General features: G+C 46.2%; 1 protein-coding gene across 6 annotated transcripts in view; it reads right to left on the bottom strand.

The window, feature by feature from the left end:
• LOC130273041 (macrophage mannose receptor 1-like) overlaps positions 1–20,692 on the bottom strand; it is a 276,050-nt gene that overhangs the window by 131,823 nt on the left and 123,535 nt on the right. For all 6 annotated transcript variants that reach the window (XR_008843850.1, XM_056519198.1, XM_056519196.1 and 3 more), the window contains one exon: positions 9,569–9,642. Coding sequence is in view for 5 of the 6 variants with exons in the window: in XM_056519198.1 (XP_056375173.1) it covers positions 9,569–9,642 (74 nt within the window). In the remaining variant the exon portion in view is untranslated. The remainder of the gene's footprint in view (positions 1–9,568; positions 9,643–20,692) is intronic.

The following is a 20,692-nucleotide window of genomic DNA, read 5'->3' as shown; positions in this document are numbered from 1 at the left end:
TAAGCAGAAGAGAAGTTTAATTTAATCTTGAGTTGTTTACAGAGAGCCCTCCAGAATTTTGACACGAATTGGACACCTCTATCCGAGACAATCTGCGTGGGCAAACCGTGAAGACGAAAAATGTGTACAAAAAATTGTTTTGCCAACTGAGGCGCTGAAGGAAGACCAGGAAGAGGAATAAAATGTGCCATCTTGGAAAATCGATCAACGACCACCCAAACAACAGTGTTGCCACGGGATGGGGGTAGGTCTGTAATAAAGTCCATACCAATCAGAGACCAAGGCTGTTCGGGGACAGGCAGAGGGTGAAGGAGACCAGCAGGCTTCTGGCGAGGAGTCTTATCCCGGGCACAGACAGTACAGGCCCGCACAAAATCAACAACATCTGTTTCCAGAGTCGGCCACCAATAGAAACGAGAGATGAGTTGCAAGGACTTTTTGATGCCCGCATGGCCTGCGAGGTGGGAGGAGTGACCCCATTTGAGAATCCCGAGACGCTGGCGTGGAGAAACAAAGGTCTTCCCTGGAGGAGTTTGCCTGATGGAGGCTGGAGAAGAGGAGATCAGACAGTCAGGAGGAATGATGTGTTGCGGAGAGACCTCTACTTCCGAGGCATCCGAGGAACGAGAGAGAGCATCGGCCCTAATGTTCTTGTCGGCAGGGCGAAAATGAATTTCAAAGTTAAAACGGGCAAAGAACAACGACCACCTGGCCTGGCGAGGATTCAGCCGTTGGGCAGACTGGAGATAGGAGAGATTCTTGTGATCGGTGAAAATGATAACTGGAAATTTTGATCCCTCCAGCAGATGCCTCCATTCCTCAAGTGCCAATTTAATGGCCAGTAGTTCTCGATCCCCGATGGAGTAGTTCCTCTCCGCCGGAGAGAAGGTCCTAGAAAAAAAACCACAAGTAACAGCATGCCCGGAAGAATTTTTTTGTAGAAGGACCGCTCCAGCTCCCACTGAGGAGGCATCAACCTCCAATAGGAAGGGTTTAGATGGGTCAGGTCTGGAGAGCACGGGAGCAGAAGAAAAGGCAGACTTGAGCCGTTTAAATGCGTCTTCCGCTTGAGGAGACCAGGACTTAGGATTGGCATTCTTCTTGGTTAAAGCCACGATAGGAGCCACAATAGTGGAAAAATGTGGAATAAATTGTCTGTAATAATTGGCGAACCCCAAAAAACGTTGGATAGCACGGAGTCCGGAGGGGCGTGGCCAATCTAAGACGGCAGAGAGTTTATCTGGGTCAATTTGTAGTCCCTGGCCAGAGACCAAGTATCCTAGGAAAGGAAGAGATTGACATTCAAACAGACATTTCTCCATTTTGGCATAAAGTTGATTGTCTCGAAGTCTCTGAAGAACCATGCGGACATGCTGGCGATGTTCTTCTAAGTTGGCAGAAAAAATCAGAATATCGTCCAGATACACAACAACACAGGAATATAAGAGATCACGAAAAATTTCATTAACAAAGTCTTGGAAGACGGCAGGGGCGTTGCACAGGCCAAAGGGCATGACCAGATACTCAAAGTGTCCATCTCTGGTGTTAAATGCAGTTTTCCATTCATCCCCCTCCCTGATGCGGATGAGATTATATGCACCTCTTAAGTCCAGTTTGGTAAAGATGTGGGCACCTTGAAGGCGATCAAAGAGTTCAGAGATAAGAGGTAGGGGGTAGCGGTTCTTTACCGTGATATTATTAAGTCCGCGGTAATCAATGCAAGGACGTAGGGAGCCATCTTTTTTGGACACAAAGAAAAATCCAGCTCCAGCAGGAGAGGAGGATTTGCGGATAAACCCCTTTTTTAAATTTTCCTGGATGTATTCAGACATAGCAAGAGTCTCTGGGGCGGACAGAGGGTAAATTCTGCCCCGGGGTGGAGTAGTGCCCGGGAGGAGGTCAATAGGACAGTCAAAAGGCCTGTGAGGGGGTAAAGTCTCAGCTTGCTTTTTGCAAAATACGTCAGCATAGTCCATATAAGCCTTAGGGAGACCGGTTACAGGAGGAACCACAGGGTCACGGCAGGGAGTACTGGGAACCGGTTTAAGACAGTCCTTGAAACAAGAAGTACCCCAGCTCTTGATCTCTCCTGTGGACCAATCAAGGGTTGGGGAATGGCGTTGAAGCCACGGTAGTCCAAGGAGAATTTCGGAAGTGCAATTGGAGAGGACCAAAAACTCAATTTTTTCGTGATGAGGTCCGATGCACATTAGGAGGGGTTCCGTGCGGTAACGCACGGCACAGTCCAATCTTTCATTGTTAACACAATTGATGTAGAGGGGTCTGGCGAGATTGGTCACAGGGATGTTGAACCTGTTGATGAGAGAGGCCAAAATAAAATTTCCTGCAGATCCGGAATCCAAGAAGGCCTTAGTAGAGAAGGAGAAGGTAGAGGCAGATATCCGCACAGGCACAGTAAGGCGTGGAGAAGCAGAGTTGACATCAAGAACTGTGTCACCTTTGTGCGGAGTCAGCGTACGTCTTTCCAGGCGGGGAGGACGGATAGGACAATCCTTCAGGAAGTGTTCGGTACCGGCACAGTACAGGCAAAGATTCTCCATGCGGCGTCGTGTCCTCTCTTGAGGTGTCAAGCGAGACCGGTCAACTTGCATAGCCTCCACGGCGGGAGGCACAGGAACGGATTGCAGAGGACCAGAGGAGAGAGGAGCCGGGGAGAAAAAATGCCTCGTGCGAACAAAGTCCATATCCTGGCGGAGCTCCTGACGCCTTTCGGAAAAACGCATATCAATGCGAGTGGCAAGATGAATGAGTTCATGTAGGTTAGCAGGAATTTCTCGTGCGGCCAGAACATCTTTAATGTTGCTGGATAGGCCTTTTTTAAAGGTCGCGCAGAGGGCCTCATTATTCCAGGATAATTCGGAAGCAAGAGTACGGAATTGGATGGCGTACTCGCCAACGGAAGAATTACCCTGGACCAGGTTCAGCAGGGCAGTCTCAGCAGAAGAGGCTCGGGCAGGTTCCTCAAAGACACTTCGAATTTCCGAGAAGAAGGAGTGTACAGAGGCAGTGACGGGGTCATTGCGGTCCCAGAGCGGTGTGGCCCATGACAGAGCTTTCCCAGACAGAAGGCTGACTACGAAAGCCACCTTAGACCTTTCAGTAGGAAACTGGTTCCGACATCATCTCCAAGTGCAGGGAACATTGTGAAAGAAAGCCACGGCAAAACTTAGAGTCCCCATCAAATTTATCCGGCAAGGAAAGTCGTAGGCCGGAAGCGGCCACTCGCTGCGGAGGAGGTGCAGGAGCTGGCGGAGGAGATGATTGCTGAAGCTGTGGTAGTAGCTGCTGTAGCATCACGGTCAGTTGAGACAGCTGGTGGCCTTGTTGCGCTATCTGTTGCGACTGCTGGGCGACCACCGTGGTGAGGTCGGCGACAACTGGCAGTGGAACTTCAGCGGGATCCATGGCCGGATTTACTGTCACGATTCGGCTGGCAGGAGGTGGATCCTCTGTGCCAGAGAGGGATTGGCGTGGACCGTGCTAGTGGACCGGTTCTAAGTTACTACTGGTTTTCACCAGAGCCCGCCGCAAAGCGGGATGGTCTTGCAGCGGCGGTAGTAACCAGGTCGTATCCACTAGCAACGGCTCAACCTCTCTGACTGCTGAAGATAGGCGCGGTACAAGGGAGTAGACAAGAGCAAGGTCGGACGTAGCAGAAGGTCGGGGCAGGCAGCAAGGATCGTAGTCAGGGGCAACAGCAGGAGGTCTGGAACACAGGCTAGGAACACACAAGGGAACGCTTTCACTGGCACGATGGCAACAAGATCCGGCGAGGGAGTGCAGGGGAAGTGAGGTATACATAGGGAGTGCACAGGTGAACACACTAATTAGACCAACTGCGCCAATCAGCGGCGCAGTGGCCCTTTAAATCGCAGAGACTCGGCGCGCGCGCGCCCTAGGGAGCGGGGCCGCGCGCGCCGGGACAGGACCGACGGAGAGCGAGTCAGGTACGGGAGCCGGGATGCGCATCGCGAGCGGGCGCCACCCGCATCGCGAATCGCATCCCGGCTGGAGGCGGTATCGCAGCGCACCCGGTCAGTGGATCTGACCGGGGCGCTGCAGTAGCGAGGATGTGGCGAGCGCTCCGGGGAGGAGCGGGGACCCGGAGCGCTCGGCGTAACAAATGTGCTACCAGATATTTCCTCTAAATTAAGTACTAGAGATTATATACAGTAAATCCTATATTGTACTTAAAGATGTACTGCCAGATATCTTCCCCAAATTAAAGGGGTACTCCGGTGAAAACCTTTTTTCTTTTAAATCAACTGGTGGCAGAAAGTTAAACATATTTGTAAATTACTTCTATTAAAAAATCTTAATCCTTCCAGTACTTATTAGCTGCTGAATGCTACAGAGGAAATTCCTTTCTTTTTGGAACACTGATGACATCACGAGCACAGTGCTCTCTGCTGGCATCTCTGTCCATTTTAGCAACCATGCATAGCAGATGTATGCTAAGGGCAGCATGGTTGCTCAGTGGTTAGCACTGCTGCCATGCAGTACTGGGGACTTGGGTTCAATTCCCACTAAGGACAACAATAAATAAAACGTTATTATTATTATAATAACGTCAGCAGAGAGAACTGTGGCCGTGATGTCATCAGAGAGCATTCCAAAAAGAAAAGAATTTCCTCTGTAGTATTCAGCAGCTAATAAGTACATGAAGGATTAAGATGTTTTAATAGAAGTAATTTACAAATATGTTTAACTTTCTGCCACCAGTTGATTTAAAAGAAAAAAGGTTTTCACCGGAGTACCCCTTTAAGTACCACAGATTTATTTCTACTTAAAGGAGAACTCCGGTATGGGTGGGAAAAAACAACTTATCCCCTATCCTAAGCATAGGGGATAAGTGTTAGATTGCGGGGGGTCCGACAGCTGGGGCCCCCTGCGATCTCCTGTACGGGGACCCAGCTCGCTCCTGCTCAATGCAGGAGCCGAGCGTTTTCGACCACAGCCGAAGCTGCGGCCGACACGCCCCCTACATACACTTCTATGGCAGGGCTGGAGTGCTGCCTTCGGCAATCTCCAGCCCTGCCATAGAAGTGAATGGAGGGGGCGTGTCGGCCGCAGCTTCGGCTGTGGTCGAAAACGCTCGGCTCCTGCACTGAGCAGGAGCGAGCCGGGTCCCTGTACAGGAGATCGCAGGGGGCCCCAGCTGTCGGACCCCCCGCGATCTACACTTATCCCCTATGCTTAGGATAGGGGATAAGTTGTTTTTTCCCCACCCATACCGGAGTTCTCCTTTAAAAATGCACTACCAGATTATGTAATACAATTATAATTAAGTCACCATTGTTGTAGACTGATAATATTTTCTATAATGTTAGTTTTAATGATACTACTACTACAGGGTTGTGGAAATTTAAAACAAAATCTACTTGCCTAAGGGACTAAAACTGAACACAATCTACTTGTCTCCTTAATGAAAATCTACTTGTCCTGGTAGAAAAAATAATTTCAACCAAAATAGTACGTAAATAATGTCTTTCTAAGTTTCTGCACTTTTAGTTTTTTCTTCCTCGCCCTATAATAGCCATAACTCTTATTTTTCCACGTTCAGACTCATATGAGGCTTGTTTTTTGTGGGGCCATGTATACTTTGTAATGACACCTTTCATTTTTTCACAACTCTGAAACCATAAAAAAGTTATTTGTGAGGGCAAATTCAATTCGCCATTCACTTTGTGGTCAAACTAACATATTATTTTGATACTTTAGGTCAGCCTTATTATGCCAATACCAAATTTGTTTAGTTTCCATCATGTTTTACTGAGTTAAACTTTTTAATAAAAAAAAAAAAAAAAAAATCCTGACCCCCTATAACATTCTATTTTCTATTTCTATTATTTGTACGAGGGCTCATTTTTTGGGCTGTAATCTGCTGTTTGTGTCAGTACCATTTTGGTATTGTTCAGTCTTTTTGAACATTTTTTGTTAATCTTTTTCTGGGATATGATGTTAACCTAAAAAAACAATTCTTTGACTTGATATATTTTTTTTTTTACATTTTTTTTTACGGGATAAATAATGTTTTTTTTTAATGGATTGGACAATTACGCACGCGCCAATACCAAATATGTTTATTTTTATTATGTTAACATATTTTATGTATGGAACATGGGAAATGGGGGTGATATGAACTTAATATGGAAGGGGTTAATGGGTGTGTTTTTTTTAAAAACTTTTATTTAAAACTTTTTTTATATACTTTATTAGGAGGAATCATGAGATTCCTCATACAGATCAATGCAGTTCTATTGAACTCCATTGATCTGTGTTCATTTGGTTAAGCCTGCTCAAGGAAGGGTCAATCAAGCCCTCCGGCTACCTCCACAGTGGATGCATTGCGGGGTCGGGCATACACCCCACTAGACCACCAGGGATGGTTAACAGGTCCCTTTAGATGCTGCTGTCAACTTTGACAGCAGTGATCTAAAGGATAACTAGCCAGCCGCTTTTTCTCCTTTTAGCCCTTATGAAAAGGAAAAGTTGGGTGCTACACCAGCCTGTAAGTGTAAAAAAATAAAAATGTTTACATTAACATGCTGGTGTTGCCCCATACTTTTTATTTTCACAAGCGGTAAAAGGGAAAAAAGACACCCAAAATTTGTATGGAAATACCCCATATGTGGGCGTAAAAGGCTCTGCGGGCGCACAACAAGGCTCAGGAGTGAGAGAGCACTATGCACATTTGAGGCCTAAATTGGTGATTTTCACAGGGGTGGCTGATTTTACAGCGGTTCTGACCAAACACAAAAAAATAAATACCCACATGTGACCCCATTTTAGAAATTACACCCCTCACGGAACGTAACAAGGGCTATAGTGAGCCTTAACACCCCATAGGTGTTTGACGAATTTTCGTTAAATTTGGATGGGAAATGAAAAAAAAAATGTTTTCACAAAAATGCTGATGTTATCCAAAATTTTTCATTTTCACAAGGGAAATTAGGAAAAAGCCCCCCAAAATTTGTAACCCCATCTCTTCTGAGTAAGAACATACCCCATACAATGCTCAGAAGAGAAGGAGCGCAATTGGGATTTTGAAGAGAAAATATGTCTGGAATTGAAGGCCACGTTTGTTTACAAAGCCCCCATAGTGCCAGAACAATGGACCCCCCCCACTTGTGACCCCATTTTGGATACTACACCTCTCATGTAATGTAATAAGGGGTACAGTGAGCTTTTACACCCCACAGGTGTCTGGCAGATTTTTGGAACAGTGGTCCGTGAAAATGAAAAATTTTATTTTTCATTTGCACAGCCCACTGTTCCAAAGATCTGTCAAACGCCAGTGGGGTGTAAATACTCACTGCACCCCTTATTAAATTCTGTGAGGGGTGTTGTTTCCAAAATGGGGTCACATGTGGGGGGGTCCACTGTCCTGGCACCACGGGGTGCTTTGTAAACGCACATGGTCCCTGACTTCCATTCCAAACAAATTCACTCTTCAAAAGCTCACTTGGCGCTCCTTTTCTTCTGAGCATTGTAGTGCGCCAGCAGAGCACTTGCCGTCCACACATGGGGTATTTCCATACTCAGAAGAAATGGGGTTACAAATTATGGGGGTCATTTTCTCCTATTACCCCTTGTAAAAATGTAACATTTGGGGGAAAAAACAGCATTTTAGTGCAAAAAATTTTTTTTTCATTTACACATCCAACTTTAACAAAAAGTCGTGAAACACCTGTGAGGTGTTAAGGCTCACTATACCCCTCGTTACGTTCCTTGAGGGGCGTAGTTTCCAAAATAGTATGCCATGTGCTGGCATCATAGGGGCTTCCTAAATGCGACATGCCCACCAAAAACCATTTCAGCAAAATTTGCTTTCCAAAAGCCAAAATGTGGCTCCTTCTATTCTGAGCATTGTAGTGCGCCCGCAGTGCACTTGACATCCACACATGGGGTATTTCCAGACTCAGAAGAGATGGGGGTTACCAATATTGGGGGGCATTTTCTCCCATTACCTTTTGTAAAAATTGTAAATTTGTGAAAAAGCCTTCTGAGCCATCTACTGCGCCCGCCAAACAATTCACATACACATATGAGATATTTCCTTACTCGAGAGAAATTGGGTTCTAAATTTTGTGGGGCTTTTTCTCCTATTACCACTTGCAAAAATTCAAAAACTGGGTCTACAAGAACATGCCAGTGTAAAAAATGAAGATTTTGAATTTTCTCCTTCAATTTGCTGCTATTCCTGTGAAACAACTTAAAGGTTAACAAATCTTTTGAATGTCATTTTGAATACTTTGGGTCATTTATGGGGTATTTATAGGGTCATTCATATAATGGGGTCATTTATGGGGTATTTCTAAAAAGAAGGCCCTTCAAATCCACTTAAAAACTGAACTGGTCCCTAAAAAATTTCGATTTAGAAAATTTTGTGAAAATTTGGAAAATTGCTGCAATACTTTTAAGCCCTCTGATGTCTTCCAAAAGTAAAAACATGTCAACTTTATGATGCAAATATAAAGTAGACATATTGTATATGTGAATAAATATATAATTTATTTGGAATATCCATTTTCCTTATAAGCAGAGAGCTTCAAAGTAAGAAAAAAAAATGCAAAATGTTAAATTTTTTCATCAAATTTTAGAATTTTTCACCAAGAAATGATGCAAGTATTGACAGAATTTTACCACTAATATAAAGTAGAATATGTCATGAAAAAACAGTCTCGGAATCATAATGAAAGGTAAAAGCATCCCAGAGTTATTAATGCTTAAAGTGACAGTGGTCAGATGTGCAAAAAATGGCCGGGTCCTGCAGTGAAAATTGGCTGGGTCCTTAAGGGGTAAAATTTCACAGAGCCGACGTGCGCGTGCTCTAGGAGGCGGAGGCGCATGCCGTCACGCTGGCAAGCAGGAAGTTTATGGAGACGATGGAGGGGGTAAATGGCAGTGGCCAGGCTGCGATCGTATCGAGGGATGCGACACGCAGCAGGAGGTAAGCCAGCATGTCTGACCGCGGCATGACTCCTAATATCAATCTCATATCTATCTCATATCTTATCTCAAAGACAAAAGGAAAAATGTCGGCGACTCACCAAATCTTTTTTCTTGAGCTTTATTTTACATACTCACATATTACAAACATGTAACGGGATGGACGGGTCCAGGGGGGGTGCAGTAGGAGACAGCGGCCGTTGTTTCGCACTGGTGTTGTGCTTCGTGGGGCATCGAAGGAGGCCCGAAACAGCACAACACCATTGTGAAACAACGGCCGCTGTCGCCTACTGTACCCCCCCTGGACCCGTCCATCCCATTACATGTTTGTAATATGTGAGTATGTAAAATAAAGCTCAAGAAAGAAGATTTGGTGAGTCGCCGATGTTTTTCCTTTTGTCTTTGAGATAAGAATTGTTGACTACTACTTGACGTCTGAGCACCACTGAACTACAATAGACAGTTATCCTTCTACATCTAACCTTATACTCCTCAAGGTATGCCGAAGTATGCAGTGCTGAACTATCTTACTTGTCCTATCTATCTCATATCTATAAATCTATATTTATAGCCAGATTATCTGTTAAGCACCTACATGAATTCTCTGTCCAGTCCAGAACGTAGACCAATGTAATAAGCATATTGCCTGTCTTTTCTTTGGTTTCTAATCTAGAAAGAAATAAAAAGATCAAAGTGAGCAAAGTCCTGCACACACTAGTGTCATGGCTTCTATTATAGGTTTTTTTCTTCTTTTTTTAACCACTTAGGGACCAAGGGCGTACAGGTACACCTTCGCTCCCTGGTACTTAAGGACCAAGGGTGTACCTGTACGCTCTGGGGAATTTCGGTCCCCGCCGTGCGCCAGGTGTGGACCGGACCAGTTTGACTGCTGGTATATATCAGCAGGCATCCCGTGCAAATGCCCAGGGGGGTCCTGAGACCCCCCCATGTCGGCGTTCGCCGCAAATCTCCGGTGAATTCACAACGGCAATTTGCCGCAATTCTGGGTCATATGGGTCTCTGGTGACCCAGAAAATAAGGGGGATCGGGGTTGTCCAAGACACCCACAATCCCCCTGAAGGGATAGGAGTGAGGTGGCAGGGGTGCCACCCTTCCTATCCCTGCAATTGGTCATCTAGAAGTGACGACCTATAGCAGATCGGGGGGGGGGGGGGTTAACTTTCAATTTCCTCGAGATGTTGCTAGGCAACTCACCGACGAGGACCGGCGCCGAAGTTCACTTAGCCATCGACGGGGGCAGCAGGCGACGATCGGCGGTGGTGATTGGCGGCAGAAGATAATGGCGATGCGGCTCCCTGGATCCTACGGAAGCCGGTGAGTTTCCTAGCAACATCTGGAGGGCTACAGTTTGAGACCACTATACAGTGGTCTCTAAACTGTAGCCCTCCAGATGTAGCAAAACTACAACTCCCAGCATGCCCAGACAGCTGTTTGGGCATGCTGGGGTTTGTAGTTTTGCAACAGCTGGAAGGTCACAGTTTGGAGATCTCTGTGCAGTGATCTCTAAACTGTGGTCCTCTAGATCTTGCAAAACTACAATTCTTAGCATGCCCACACAGCAGTTTGCTGTCTGGGCATGCTGGGATTTGTAGTTTTGCAACATCTGGAGGGCCACAGTTTGGAGATCACTGTGCAGTGGTCTCTAAACTGTGGCCCTCCAGATTTTGCAAAACTGCATGCTGGGAGTTGTAGTTTTGTACCTCCAGCTGTTGCATAACTACATCTCCCAGCATGCCCTTCGGCGATCAGTAAATGTTGGGAGTTGTAGTTTTGCAACAGCTGGAGGCACACTGGTTGGAAAATACTGAGTTAGGTAACAGAACCTAACTGAAGGTTTTCCAACCAGTGTGCCTCCAGCTGTTGCAAAACTACAACTCCCAGCATGCACGGCCTGTCAGTACATGCTGGGAGTTGTAGTTTTGAAACAGCTGGAGGTTTCCTCCCCCCCCCCCCCCCCGTGTGAATGTACAGGGTACATTCACATGGGCAAGTTTACAGTGAGTTTCCTGCTTCAAGTTTGAGCTGCTGCAAATTTCTTGCCGCAGCGCAAACTCCTAGCAGGAAACTCACGAAAAACACCCACCAGTGTGAATGTACCCTAAAAACAGTAACACAAAATAAAGGGTAAAACACTACATATACACCCCCTTACACTGCCCCCCCCCCAATAAAAATGAAAAACGTATCATGCGACAGTGTTTCCAAAATGGAGCCTCCAGCTGTTGCAAAACAACAACTCCCAGACTTTCCGGACAGCCACTGACTGTCCAGGCATGCTGGGAGGTTAGCAACAGCTGGAGGCACCCTGTTTTTGAATCACTGGCATAGAATACCCCTATGTCCACCCCTATGCAATCCCTAATTTAGTCCTTAAATGCGCATGGTGCTCTCTCACTTTGAAGCCCTGTCGTATTTCAAGGAGACAGTTTAGGGCTACATTTGGGGTATCTCCGTAATCGGGAGAAATTGCGCTACAAATTTTGGGGGGCTTTTTCACCTTTTACCCATTATTAATAGGAAATGTTGGGGGCTACACCAGCCTGTTAGTGTAAAAAAAGAAAAATGTTTACACTAACATGCTGGTGTTGCCCCATACTTTTTATTTTCACAAGCGGTAAATGGAAAAAAAGACCCCCAAAATTTCTAACACAATTTCTTCTGAATATGGAAATATCCCATATGTGGGCGTAAAATACTCTGAGGGCGCACAACAAGGCTCAGGATTGAGAGCGCACTATGTACATTTGAGGCCTAAATTGGTGATTTGCACAGGGGTGGCTGATTTTACAGTGGTTCTGACATAAACGCTAAAAAATAAATACCGACATGTGACCCCATTTTGGAAACTTCACCCCTCACGGAACATAACAAGGGGTATAGTGAGCCTTAACATCCCATAGGTGTTTGAAGAATTTTCATTAAAGTTAGATGGGAAAATTAAAAAATTATTTTTTTTCACTGAAATGCTGGTGTAACCCAAAATTTTTCATTTTCACAAGGGAAAATAGGAAAAAAGCCCCCCAAAATTTGTAACCCCATTTTTTCTGAGTAAGAACATACCACATATGTGGATGTTAAGTACTCTGGGGGCGAACTACAATGCTCAGAAGAGAAGGAGCGCCATTGGGCTTTTGGAGATTAGAAAATTTGTCCAGAATTGAAGGCCACGTGTGTTTACAAAGCCCCCATGCTACCAGAACAGTAGACCCCCCCCCACCATGTGACCCCATTTTGGAAACTACGCCCCTCATGTAATGTAATAAGGGGTACAGTGAGCATTTACTCCCCACAGATGTCTGACAGATTTTTGGAACAATGGTCCGTGAAAATGAAAAATAAAATTTTTCATTTGCATAGCCCACTGTTCCAAAGATCTGTCAAACGCCAGTGGGGTGTAAATACTCACTGCACCCCTTATTAAATTCTGTGAGGGGTGTAGTTTCCAAATTGCGGTCACATGTGGGGGGTCCACTGTTCTGGCACCTCGGAGGGCTTTGTAAATGCACATGGCCCTTGACTTCCATTCCAAACAAATTCTCTTTCCAAAAGCTCAATGGCGCTCCTCCTCTTCTGAGCATTGTAGTGCGCCAGCAGAGCACTTGACGTCCACACATGGGGTATTTCCATACTCTTACTCACAAATTTTGTGGGTCATTTTCTCCTATTACCCCTTGTAAAAATGTAACATTTGGGGAAAAACCAAACTTTAACAAAAAGTCGTCAAACACCTGTGAGGTGTGAAGGCTCACTGAACCCCTTGTTACGTTCCTTGAGGGGTGTAGTTTCCAAAATAGTATGCCATGTGGGGATTTTTGCTGTTCTGGAACCATAAGGGCTTCCTAAATGCAACATGCCCCCCAAAAAACATTTCAGCAAAATCTGCTTTCCAAAAGCCAAATAAGACTCCTTCTCTTCTGAGCATTATAGTTCGCTCGCAGAGCATTTTACGTCCTATCATGCGGTATTTCCATCCTCAGAAGAGATGGGGTTGCAAATTTTTTGGGGCATTTTCTCCCATTACCCTTTGTACAAATGGTACATTTGGGGGAAAAAACTGCACTTTAGTGAGTTTTTATGGTGTTCTGGCACCATAGGGGTTTCCTAAATGCAACATGCCCCCCAAAAATCATTTCAGCAAAATTTACTCTCCAAAATCCCATTGTTGCTCCTTCCCTTCTGAGACCTCTACTACGCCAGCTGAACACTTGACATACACATATGAGGTATTTCCTTACTCGAGAGAAATTGGGTTACACATTTTGGGGGTCTTTTTCTCCTATTACCCCTTGTAAAAATTAAAAAACTGGATCTACAAGAACATGCGAGTGTAAAAAAATGAAGATTTTGAACTTTCTCCTTCACTGCTGCTATTCCTGTGAAACACCTAAAGGGTTAACACACTTACTGAATGTCATTTTGAATACTTTGAGAGGTGCAGTTTTTATAATGGGGTCATTTATGGGGTATTTCTAATATGAAGGCCCCTCAAATCCACTTCAAAACTGAACTGGTCCCTGAAAAATTCAGATTTTGAAAATTTTGTGAAAAATTGGAAAATTGCTGCTGAACTTTAAAGCCCTCTGGTGTCTTCCAAAACTAAAAACATTTCAACTTTATGATGAAAACATAAAGCAGACATATTGTATATGTGAATCAATGTATCATTTATTTGGAATGTCTATTTTCCTTACAAGCAGAGAGCTTCAAAGTTAGAAAAATGCTAAATTTTCAAGAAAAAATTCAAAAGTTTCGACAAAAATTTACCACTAACATAAAGTAGAATATGTCACAAGAAAAACAATCTCGGAATCAGAATGAAAAGTAAAAGCATCCCAGAGTTATTAATGCTTAAAGTGACAGTGGTCAGATGTGCAAAATACGCTCTGGTCCTTAAGGTGAAAATGGGCTTGGTCCTTAAATGGGCACTGTCACCAACTTTATCTTTTGATATGTTGTAGTACTTATGTACTACAACATATCTGTAATATATTTTCGTTATTAATTTTTTCATTTTCATGGTGAATTTTACGTTTGAAAACCGGCCACTAGGGGTCTCCCTCCTAAAGGCCGGCTGCAGCACGGCGTGACATCACGCCTAAATTCGGACCGATTGCGGCCGGGCAATCGGTCCTAATTCATTTACAGTGCGCTCGCTCCCTGCCTGTCAATCAGACAGGCGAGAGCGAGCGCATTGGCTCCCCGGCCACTGGCTGGGAGGCCACTCCTCCCGCACATGTCGCCGCCGCCGCTGCCCCTGCACGCCCGCTGCCGGACTCTGCAGTATCAGTAAGTATGTAGGAGAGATGTTTAGGGGAGTTGGTGGTTATAACGGGGGTTGTGGGAGACTGGGGTTCGGGGTTTCAGACCGGGGGCGGGGTTGTGACGGAGGGAACGGGGTAGCGCCGCATGGCACTAACTTATAGTTTATCTACACAGGGTGCCTCCAGCTGTTTCACTACTACAACTCCCAGCATGCCCTGACAGCCAATAGATGTCAGGGCAAGCTGGGAGTTGTAGTGGTGAAACAGCTGGAGGCACCCTGTGTAGATGAACTAAGGGCGAAAGTGTCGGCCCCAGCAGGCATCAGTGACGTGATGCCTGCTGGGGAAGTCTGCCTGGTAGTGAGCACGCTACCAGGCAGACATAAAGTTATTTTTAATATAGTAAAAAAAATAATAATTAAAAGCAGGGAGGGGGTTAGGGATAGATGGGTAATAGGCAGGGACAGAAAAAAAAAATATATAGGATGGTGGGAGCTAGGGGTTAAATAAAGTGGATGCAAGAGTATGCGCATGCTTTATCTGAGCTGCAAAGAATCGAAGGCAACAAACAGAAAAGTGTCCATAGACTAATAATAGAGCTGTTATCTGTCATTAAAGGTTATTCTGGGGTAAATGTATTGATGAGGTGTCCACAGCATAGGTCATCGATATCAGATCGGTGGGATGTCAACCATCTCCACTGCTGATCAACCGTTTGCCAAAGTTGCGGTTTCCACATATACAGGATAAGGAGACAGAAGTAGGCAGCAGAAGTGTACATTGTGTAGTAGCTGTGCTGTGTTTAAGGAGTCCTACATTGCTAAACATCTTTAAGGGGTACTCCCTTGCTAAACATCTTTGTATTCACAGGGATAAGAGACAGAAACACACATCTGTATACATTGGCCCTCATCTACTAATAGTGTCGGGTTTATCTCTGAGTGTTTCTTCATTTACTCTGTGTATTTTTCTCCCTGATTTACTAATGTGTTGCATGGGGAAAAAAATTGTGTCGGGTTGGTTGGAAATTGTGTAAATTGTATATATGTCCCCTGCACAGCGCATGTTATATATGTCCCCTGCGCAGCGCATGTTATATATGTCCCCTGCGCAGCGCATGTTATATATTCCCCCCGCACAGTGCATGTTATATATGTCCCCCGCACAGCGCATGTTATATATGCCCCCCGCACAGCGCATGTTATATATGCCCCCCGCACAGCGCATGTTATATATGTCCCCCGCACAGTGAATATTATATATGTCCCCCGCACAGTGCATGTTATATATGTCCACCGCACAGCGAATATTATATATGTCCCCCGCACAGCGCATGTTATATATGCCCCCCGCACAGCGCATGTTATATATGTCCCCCGTACAGCGCATGTTAAATATGTCCCCCGTACAGCGCATGTTATATATGTCCCTCACAGCGCATGTTACATATATGCCCCCCGCACAGCACATGTTATATATGTCCCCCGCACAGCGCATGTTATATATGTCCCCCGCACAGCGCATGTTATATATGTCCCCCGCACAGCGCATGTTATATATGTCCCCCGCACAGCGCATGTTATATATGTCCCCCGCACAGCACATGTTATATATGTCCCCTGCGCAGCGCATGTTATATATGTCCCCACACAGCACATGTTATATATGTCCCCCGCACAGCGCATGTTATATATGTCCCCCGCACAGCACATCTTATATATGTCCCCTGCGCATGTTATATATGCCCCCCGCACAGCGCATGTTATATATGTCCCCCGTACAGCGCATGTTATATATGTCCCCCGTATAGCGCATGTTATATATGCCCCCCGCACAGCGCATGTTATATATGTCCCCCGTACAGCGCATGTTATATATGCCCCCCGCACAGCGAATGTTATATATGTCCCCCGCATAGCACATGCTATATATGTCTCCCGAACAGCACATGTTATATATGTCCCCCGTACAGCGCATGTTATATATGTCCCCTGCACAGCGCATGTTATATACGCCCCTCACAGCGCATGTTATATATGTCCCCCGTACAGCGCATGTTATATATGTCCCCCGCACAGCGCATGTTATATATGTCCCCCGCACAGCGCATGTTATATATGTCCCCCGCACAGCGCATGTTATATATGCCCCCCGCACAGCGCATGTTATATATGCCCCCCGCACAGCGCATGTTATATATGCACAGCGCATGTTATATACGCCCCACACAGCGCATGTTATATATGTCCCCCGTACAGCGCATGTTATATATGTCCCCCGCACAGCGCATGTTATATATGTCCCCCGCACAGCGCATGTTATATATGTCCCCCGCACAGCGCATGTTATATATGCCCCCCGCACAGCGCATGTTATATATGCCCCCCGCACAGCGCATGTTATATATGCCCCCCGCACAGCGCATGTTATATATGTCCCCTGCACAGCGCATGTTATATATGCCCCCCGCACAGTGCATGTTATATATGCCCCCCGCACAGCGCATGTTATATATGTCCCCCGCACAGCGCATGTTATATATGCCCCTCACAGCGCATGTTATATATGCCCCCAGCAGCGCATGTTATATATGCCCCCCGCTTAGCGCATGTTATATATGCCCCTGCACAGCGCATGTTATATATGTCCCCCGCACAGTGCATGTTATATATGCCCCCTGCACAGTGCATGTTATATATGCCCCCCGCACAGCGCATGTTATATATGTCCCCCGCACAGCGCATGTTATATATATGCCCCTCACAGCGCATGTTATATATGCCCCCAGCAGCGCATGTTATATATGTCCCCCGCTTAGCGCATGTTATATATGCCCCCGCACAGCGCATGTTATATATGTCCCCCGCACAGCGCATGTTATATATGTCCCCCGCACAGCGCATGTTATATATCCCCCTCACAGCGCATGTTATATATGCCCCTCACAGCACATGTTATATATGCCCCCCGCACAGCGCATGTTATATATGTCCCCCGCACAGCGCAATCATAAGCTCCCGGTAGCGCTATCATTGACAAGCATTTTATTAGCAGAGCATCTCTCCGGGAAGCCGCTGTCTGATGCTCTGCTAATGCTCCGCTTGTGAGTGATAGCGCTTCAGAGGCATATGCGTATAGAAGTGAAGTGGGGACCAGACATATAGCGTTATCTGGTCCCCACTTCGCTTCTATACACAGTCCTCCTGAGTACAACCACCACAGCTGCCCCATCACCTCCCCCATCCCCGGTGTTATAATCACCTGTTCCCGGGGTCCGCGCTTCTTCTGGCTCCAGCGCTGTCACTGTGCGCACTGACGGTGACGTCGCGTTGGGGACATCACTCGTCATTGTGCATCGCAGCGCACAGCCACAGCGCCGGAGCCAGAGGGATCGCGGACCCCGGGAACAGGTAATTATAACACCGGGGATGGGGGAGGTGATGGGGCAGCTGTGGTGGTTGTACTCAGGAGGACTGTGTATAGAAGCGAAGTGGGGACCAGATAACGCTATATGTCTGGTCCCCACTTCACTTCTATACACATATGCCTCTGAAGTGCTCTCACTCACAAGCGGAGCATTAGCAGAGCATCAGACAGTGGCTTCCCGGAGAGATGCTCTGCTAATAAAATGCTTGTCAATGATAGCGCTACCGGGAGCTTATGATTGCGCTGTGCGGGGGGCATATATAACATGCGCTGCTGGGGGCATATATAACATGCGCTAAGTGGGGGGCATATATAACATGCGCTGCTGGGGGCATATATAACATGCGCTGTGAGGGGCATATATAACATGCGCTGTGCGGGGGACATATATAACATGCGCTGTGCGGGGGGCATATATAACATGCACTGTGCGGGGGGCATATATAACATGCACTGTGCGGGGGGCATATATAACATGCGCTGTGCAGGGGACATATATAACATGTGCTGTGCGGGGGACATATATAACATGCACTGTGCGGGGGGGCATATATAACATGCGCTGCTGGGGGGCATATGATAGCGTTGTGCGGGGGACATGTATAACATGCGCTGTGCGGGGCATATATAACATGCACTGTGCGGGGGGCATATATAACATGCGCTGCTGGGGGCATATGATAGCGTTGTGCGGGGGACATGTATAACATGCGCTGTGCGGGGCATATATAACATGCGCTGTGTGGGGGGCATATATAATATGCGCTGTGCGGGGGACATATATAATATGCGCTGTGCAGGGGACATATATAACATGCGCTGTGCGGGGGGCATATATAACATGTGCTGTGCGGGGGACATATATAACATGCGCTGTGCGGGGGACATATATAGCATGCGCTGTGCGGGGGACATATATTACATGCGCTGTGCGGTGGACATATATAACATGCGCTGTGCGGGGGGCATATATAACAAGCGCTGTGCGGTGGACATATATAACATGCGCTGTGCGGGGGACATATATAACATGCGCTGTGCGGGGGACATATATAACAGGCGCTGTGCGGGGGACATATATAACATGTGCTGTGCGGGGGACATATATAACATGCACTGTGCGGGGGGACATAATTTACATGCGCTGTGCGGGGAGCATATGATATATAGAGATATATAGAAGCTGTGGGGACATATACATTCCCCCAGTGATTCTATATATATCTTTCCCACGGCAGGTCTTCTATTTGAGAAGCCCGCAGGGATCCCTGAATGGCTCTTCAGTACCGGCCATTCAGGGATCCTGGTGGGGAATTTGAAAATGAAAGTAAAATACATCGGACATCACTGGGGAGCGGACCATGCCGCCCGCTCCCCTGCTTAATAACTTTTGATCGGATTGGGTCTCAGAAGTGAGACCCGATGCGATCAACCCCTTTTCCCCTGTACTACTACCCCCAACATGGAACAGACCCTGTTCCATGATGGGGATAAAATTTAGTCAGTTTGAGTCATTTCCGGACAGCTCAGAGCTGTCGGGTTTTGGTGAAGAAAAATTCACAGGTTTTCCTGTGAGTTTTTCATCATACTCCAAGTGTTTTTTCTTTTTTGTCAGGAACACGCCCCTTTTTGTGATAACCACGACCATTTTGACGGGTTTAAAAAACACTCGGACTGATTATATATTTTGTCAGGTGTGCGACCAAATTTGTGTTGCATGGGCTATGCGATACAAATTTGGTCGCACAACCCGACAAAAAAGAGTTGGGTTGACATTAGTAAATGAGGGCTATTGTGTATTGTCCGTGCTGGGTTGTTACAGATCACCTTCCATTCACTTTAAAGAGTACCACTCATCAAAAAAAAAATGTTATATTTTATATTTTATTTTATATATAAAACAATTTACTAATAGGGTTCTATTAAAAATTTTTATTCTTCTATGTTTTTTTTGTGTTTAAACTGTTGGCCACTAGGGGTCTCCCTAGGAGTCCCTTTTTTGGTGATTTCAGACTCCCGCCGGCCTGGCAGCTGAGTCTGTAATCTGATACTCAGCGCAGCTCCCGCCTGTCAAGCAGACAGGCGGGAGCGAGCGCTGTGCGCGCATCCCTACCAGGTGCGCTCCTGACTCTGCTGGCCAGCTGTGTCTCAGGCTCCTCCCGTTGACAAGGAGAGTCGGTGTGAGGTGGATTTTTCAAACCCATGCAAAAGTCGGACCGCGGTCCGACTTTTGCATGGGTTTGAAAAATCCACCTCACACCGTCCCTGCCCTGCATTCCGCCTGTATGCGCGCTCCTAAACATCTTATCCCCTATCCAAAGGATAGAGGATAAGATGTTAGATCACGAGGGACCCCCTGCAATTTCCACTGCGGCACCCCAGTCATCCGGTGCACGGAACGAACTATGCTCCATGCCGGATGCCACGCCCCTTCCATTGACCTCTATGGGAAGAGGCATGATGGCTATTTACTAGCCGTCATGCCCCCTCCCATAGACATGAATGGAGGGGGCGTGGCATGATGTCACGTCCCCAGTCCTGGAAACCTGGAGATTTTCGAAACTGGAGATTCAGCACCCGCATAGAATGATCAGACACCTTATCCCCTATCCTTTGGATAGAGGATAAAATATTTTTGCCCGGAATACCCCTTTAATTATGTTTGCACTTTATTGAAAAGTAATATATTTTTCTAATTAATTCTATTGTTGTTTTCTGTATAAATGTCATTCATGTGTTACTGTACCCTTAAGAGAAGAGCTGTGTAAACCCCATGTGACCCTGTCTGCCAATGGGAACCCCTAATGTCTCCCCTATATCGTGTAGTGGGGGAGGAATCGCCCCAGTTGAGAGTGCTAGTCCAGAGTAGGCTGAGCAATAATGTGGGTGAGGCGTGTTGTGTTGTGTGTTCTAAAGGAAGGCCTAGCTCAAATTTACTTCATCTGGTCATTCTGCAAGGATCACCTGTACAGTGGAATTTCATGCCCCGGCAGAGAAGGCTTCAATACCTT

Source organism: Hyla sarda, chromosome 5 (genome assembly GCF_029499605.1).
Source record: "Hyla sarda isolate aHylSar1 chromosome 5, aHylSar1.hap1, whole genome shotgun sequence".
NCBI lineage: Eukaryota > Metazoa > Chordata > Amphibia > Anura > Hylidae > Hyla > Hyla sarda.
This window is presented reverse-complemented; position numbering and strand designations above follow the sequence as displayed.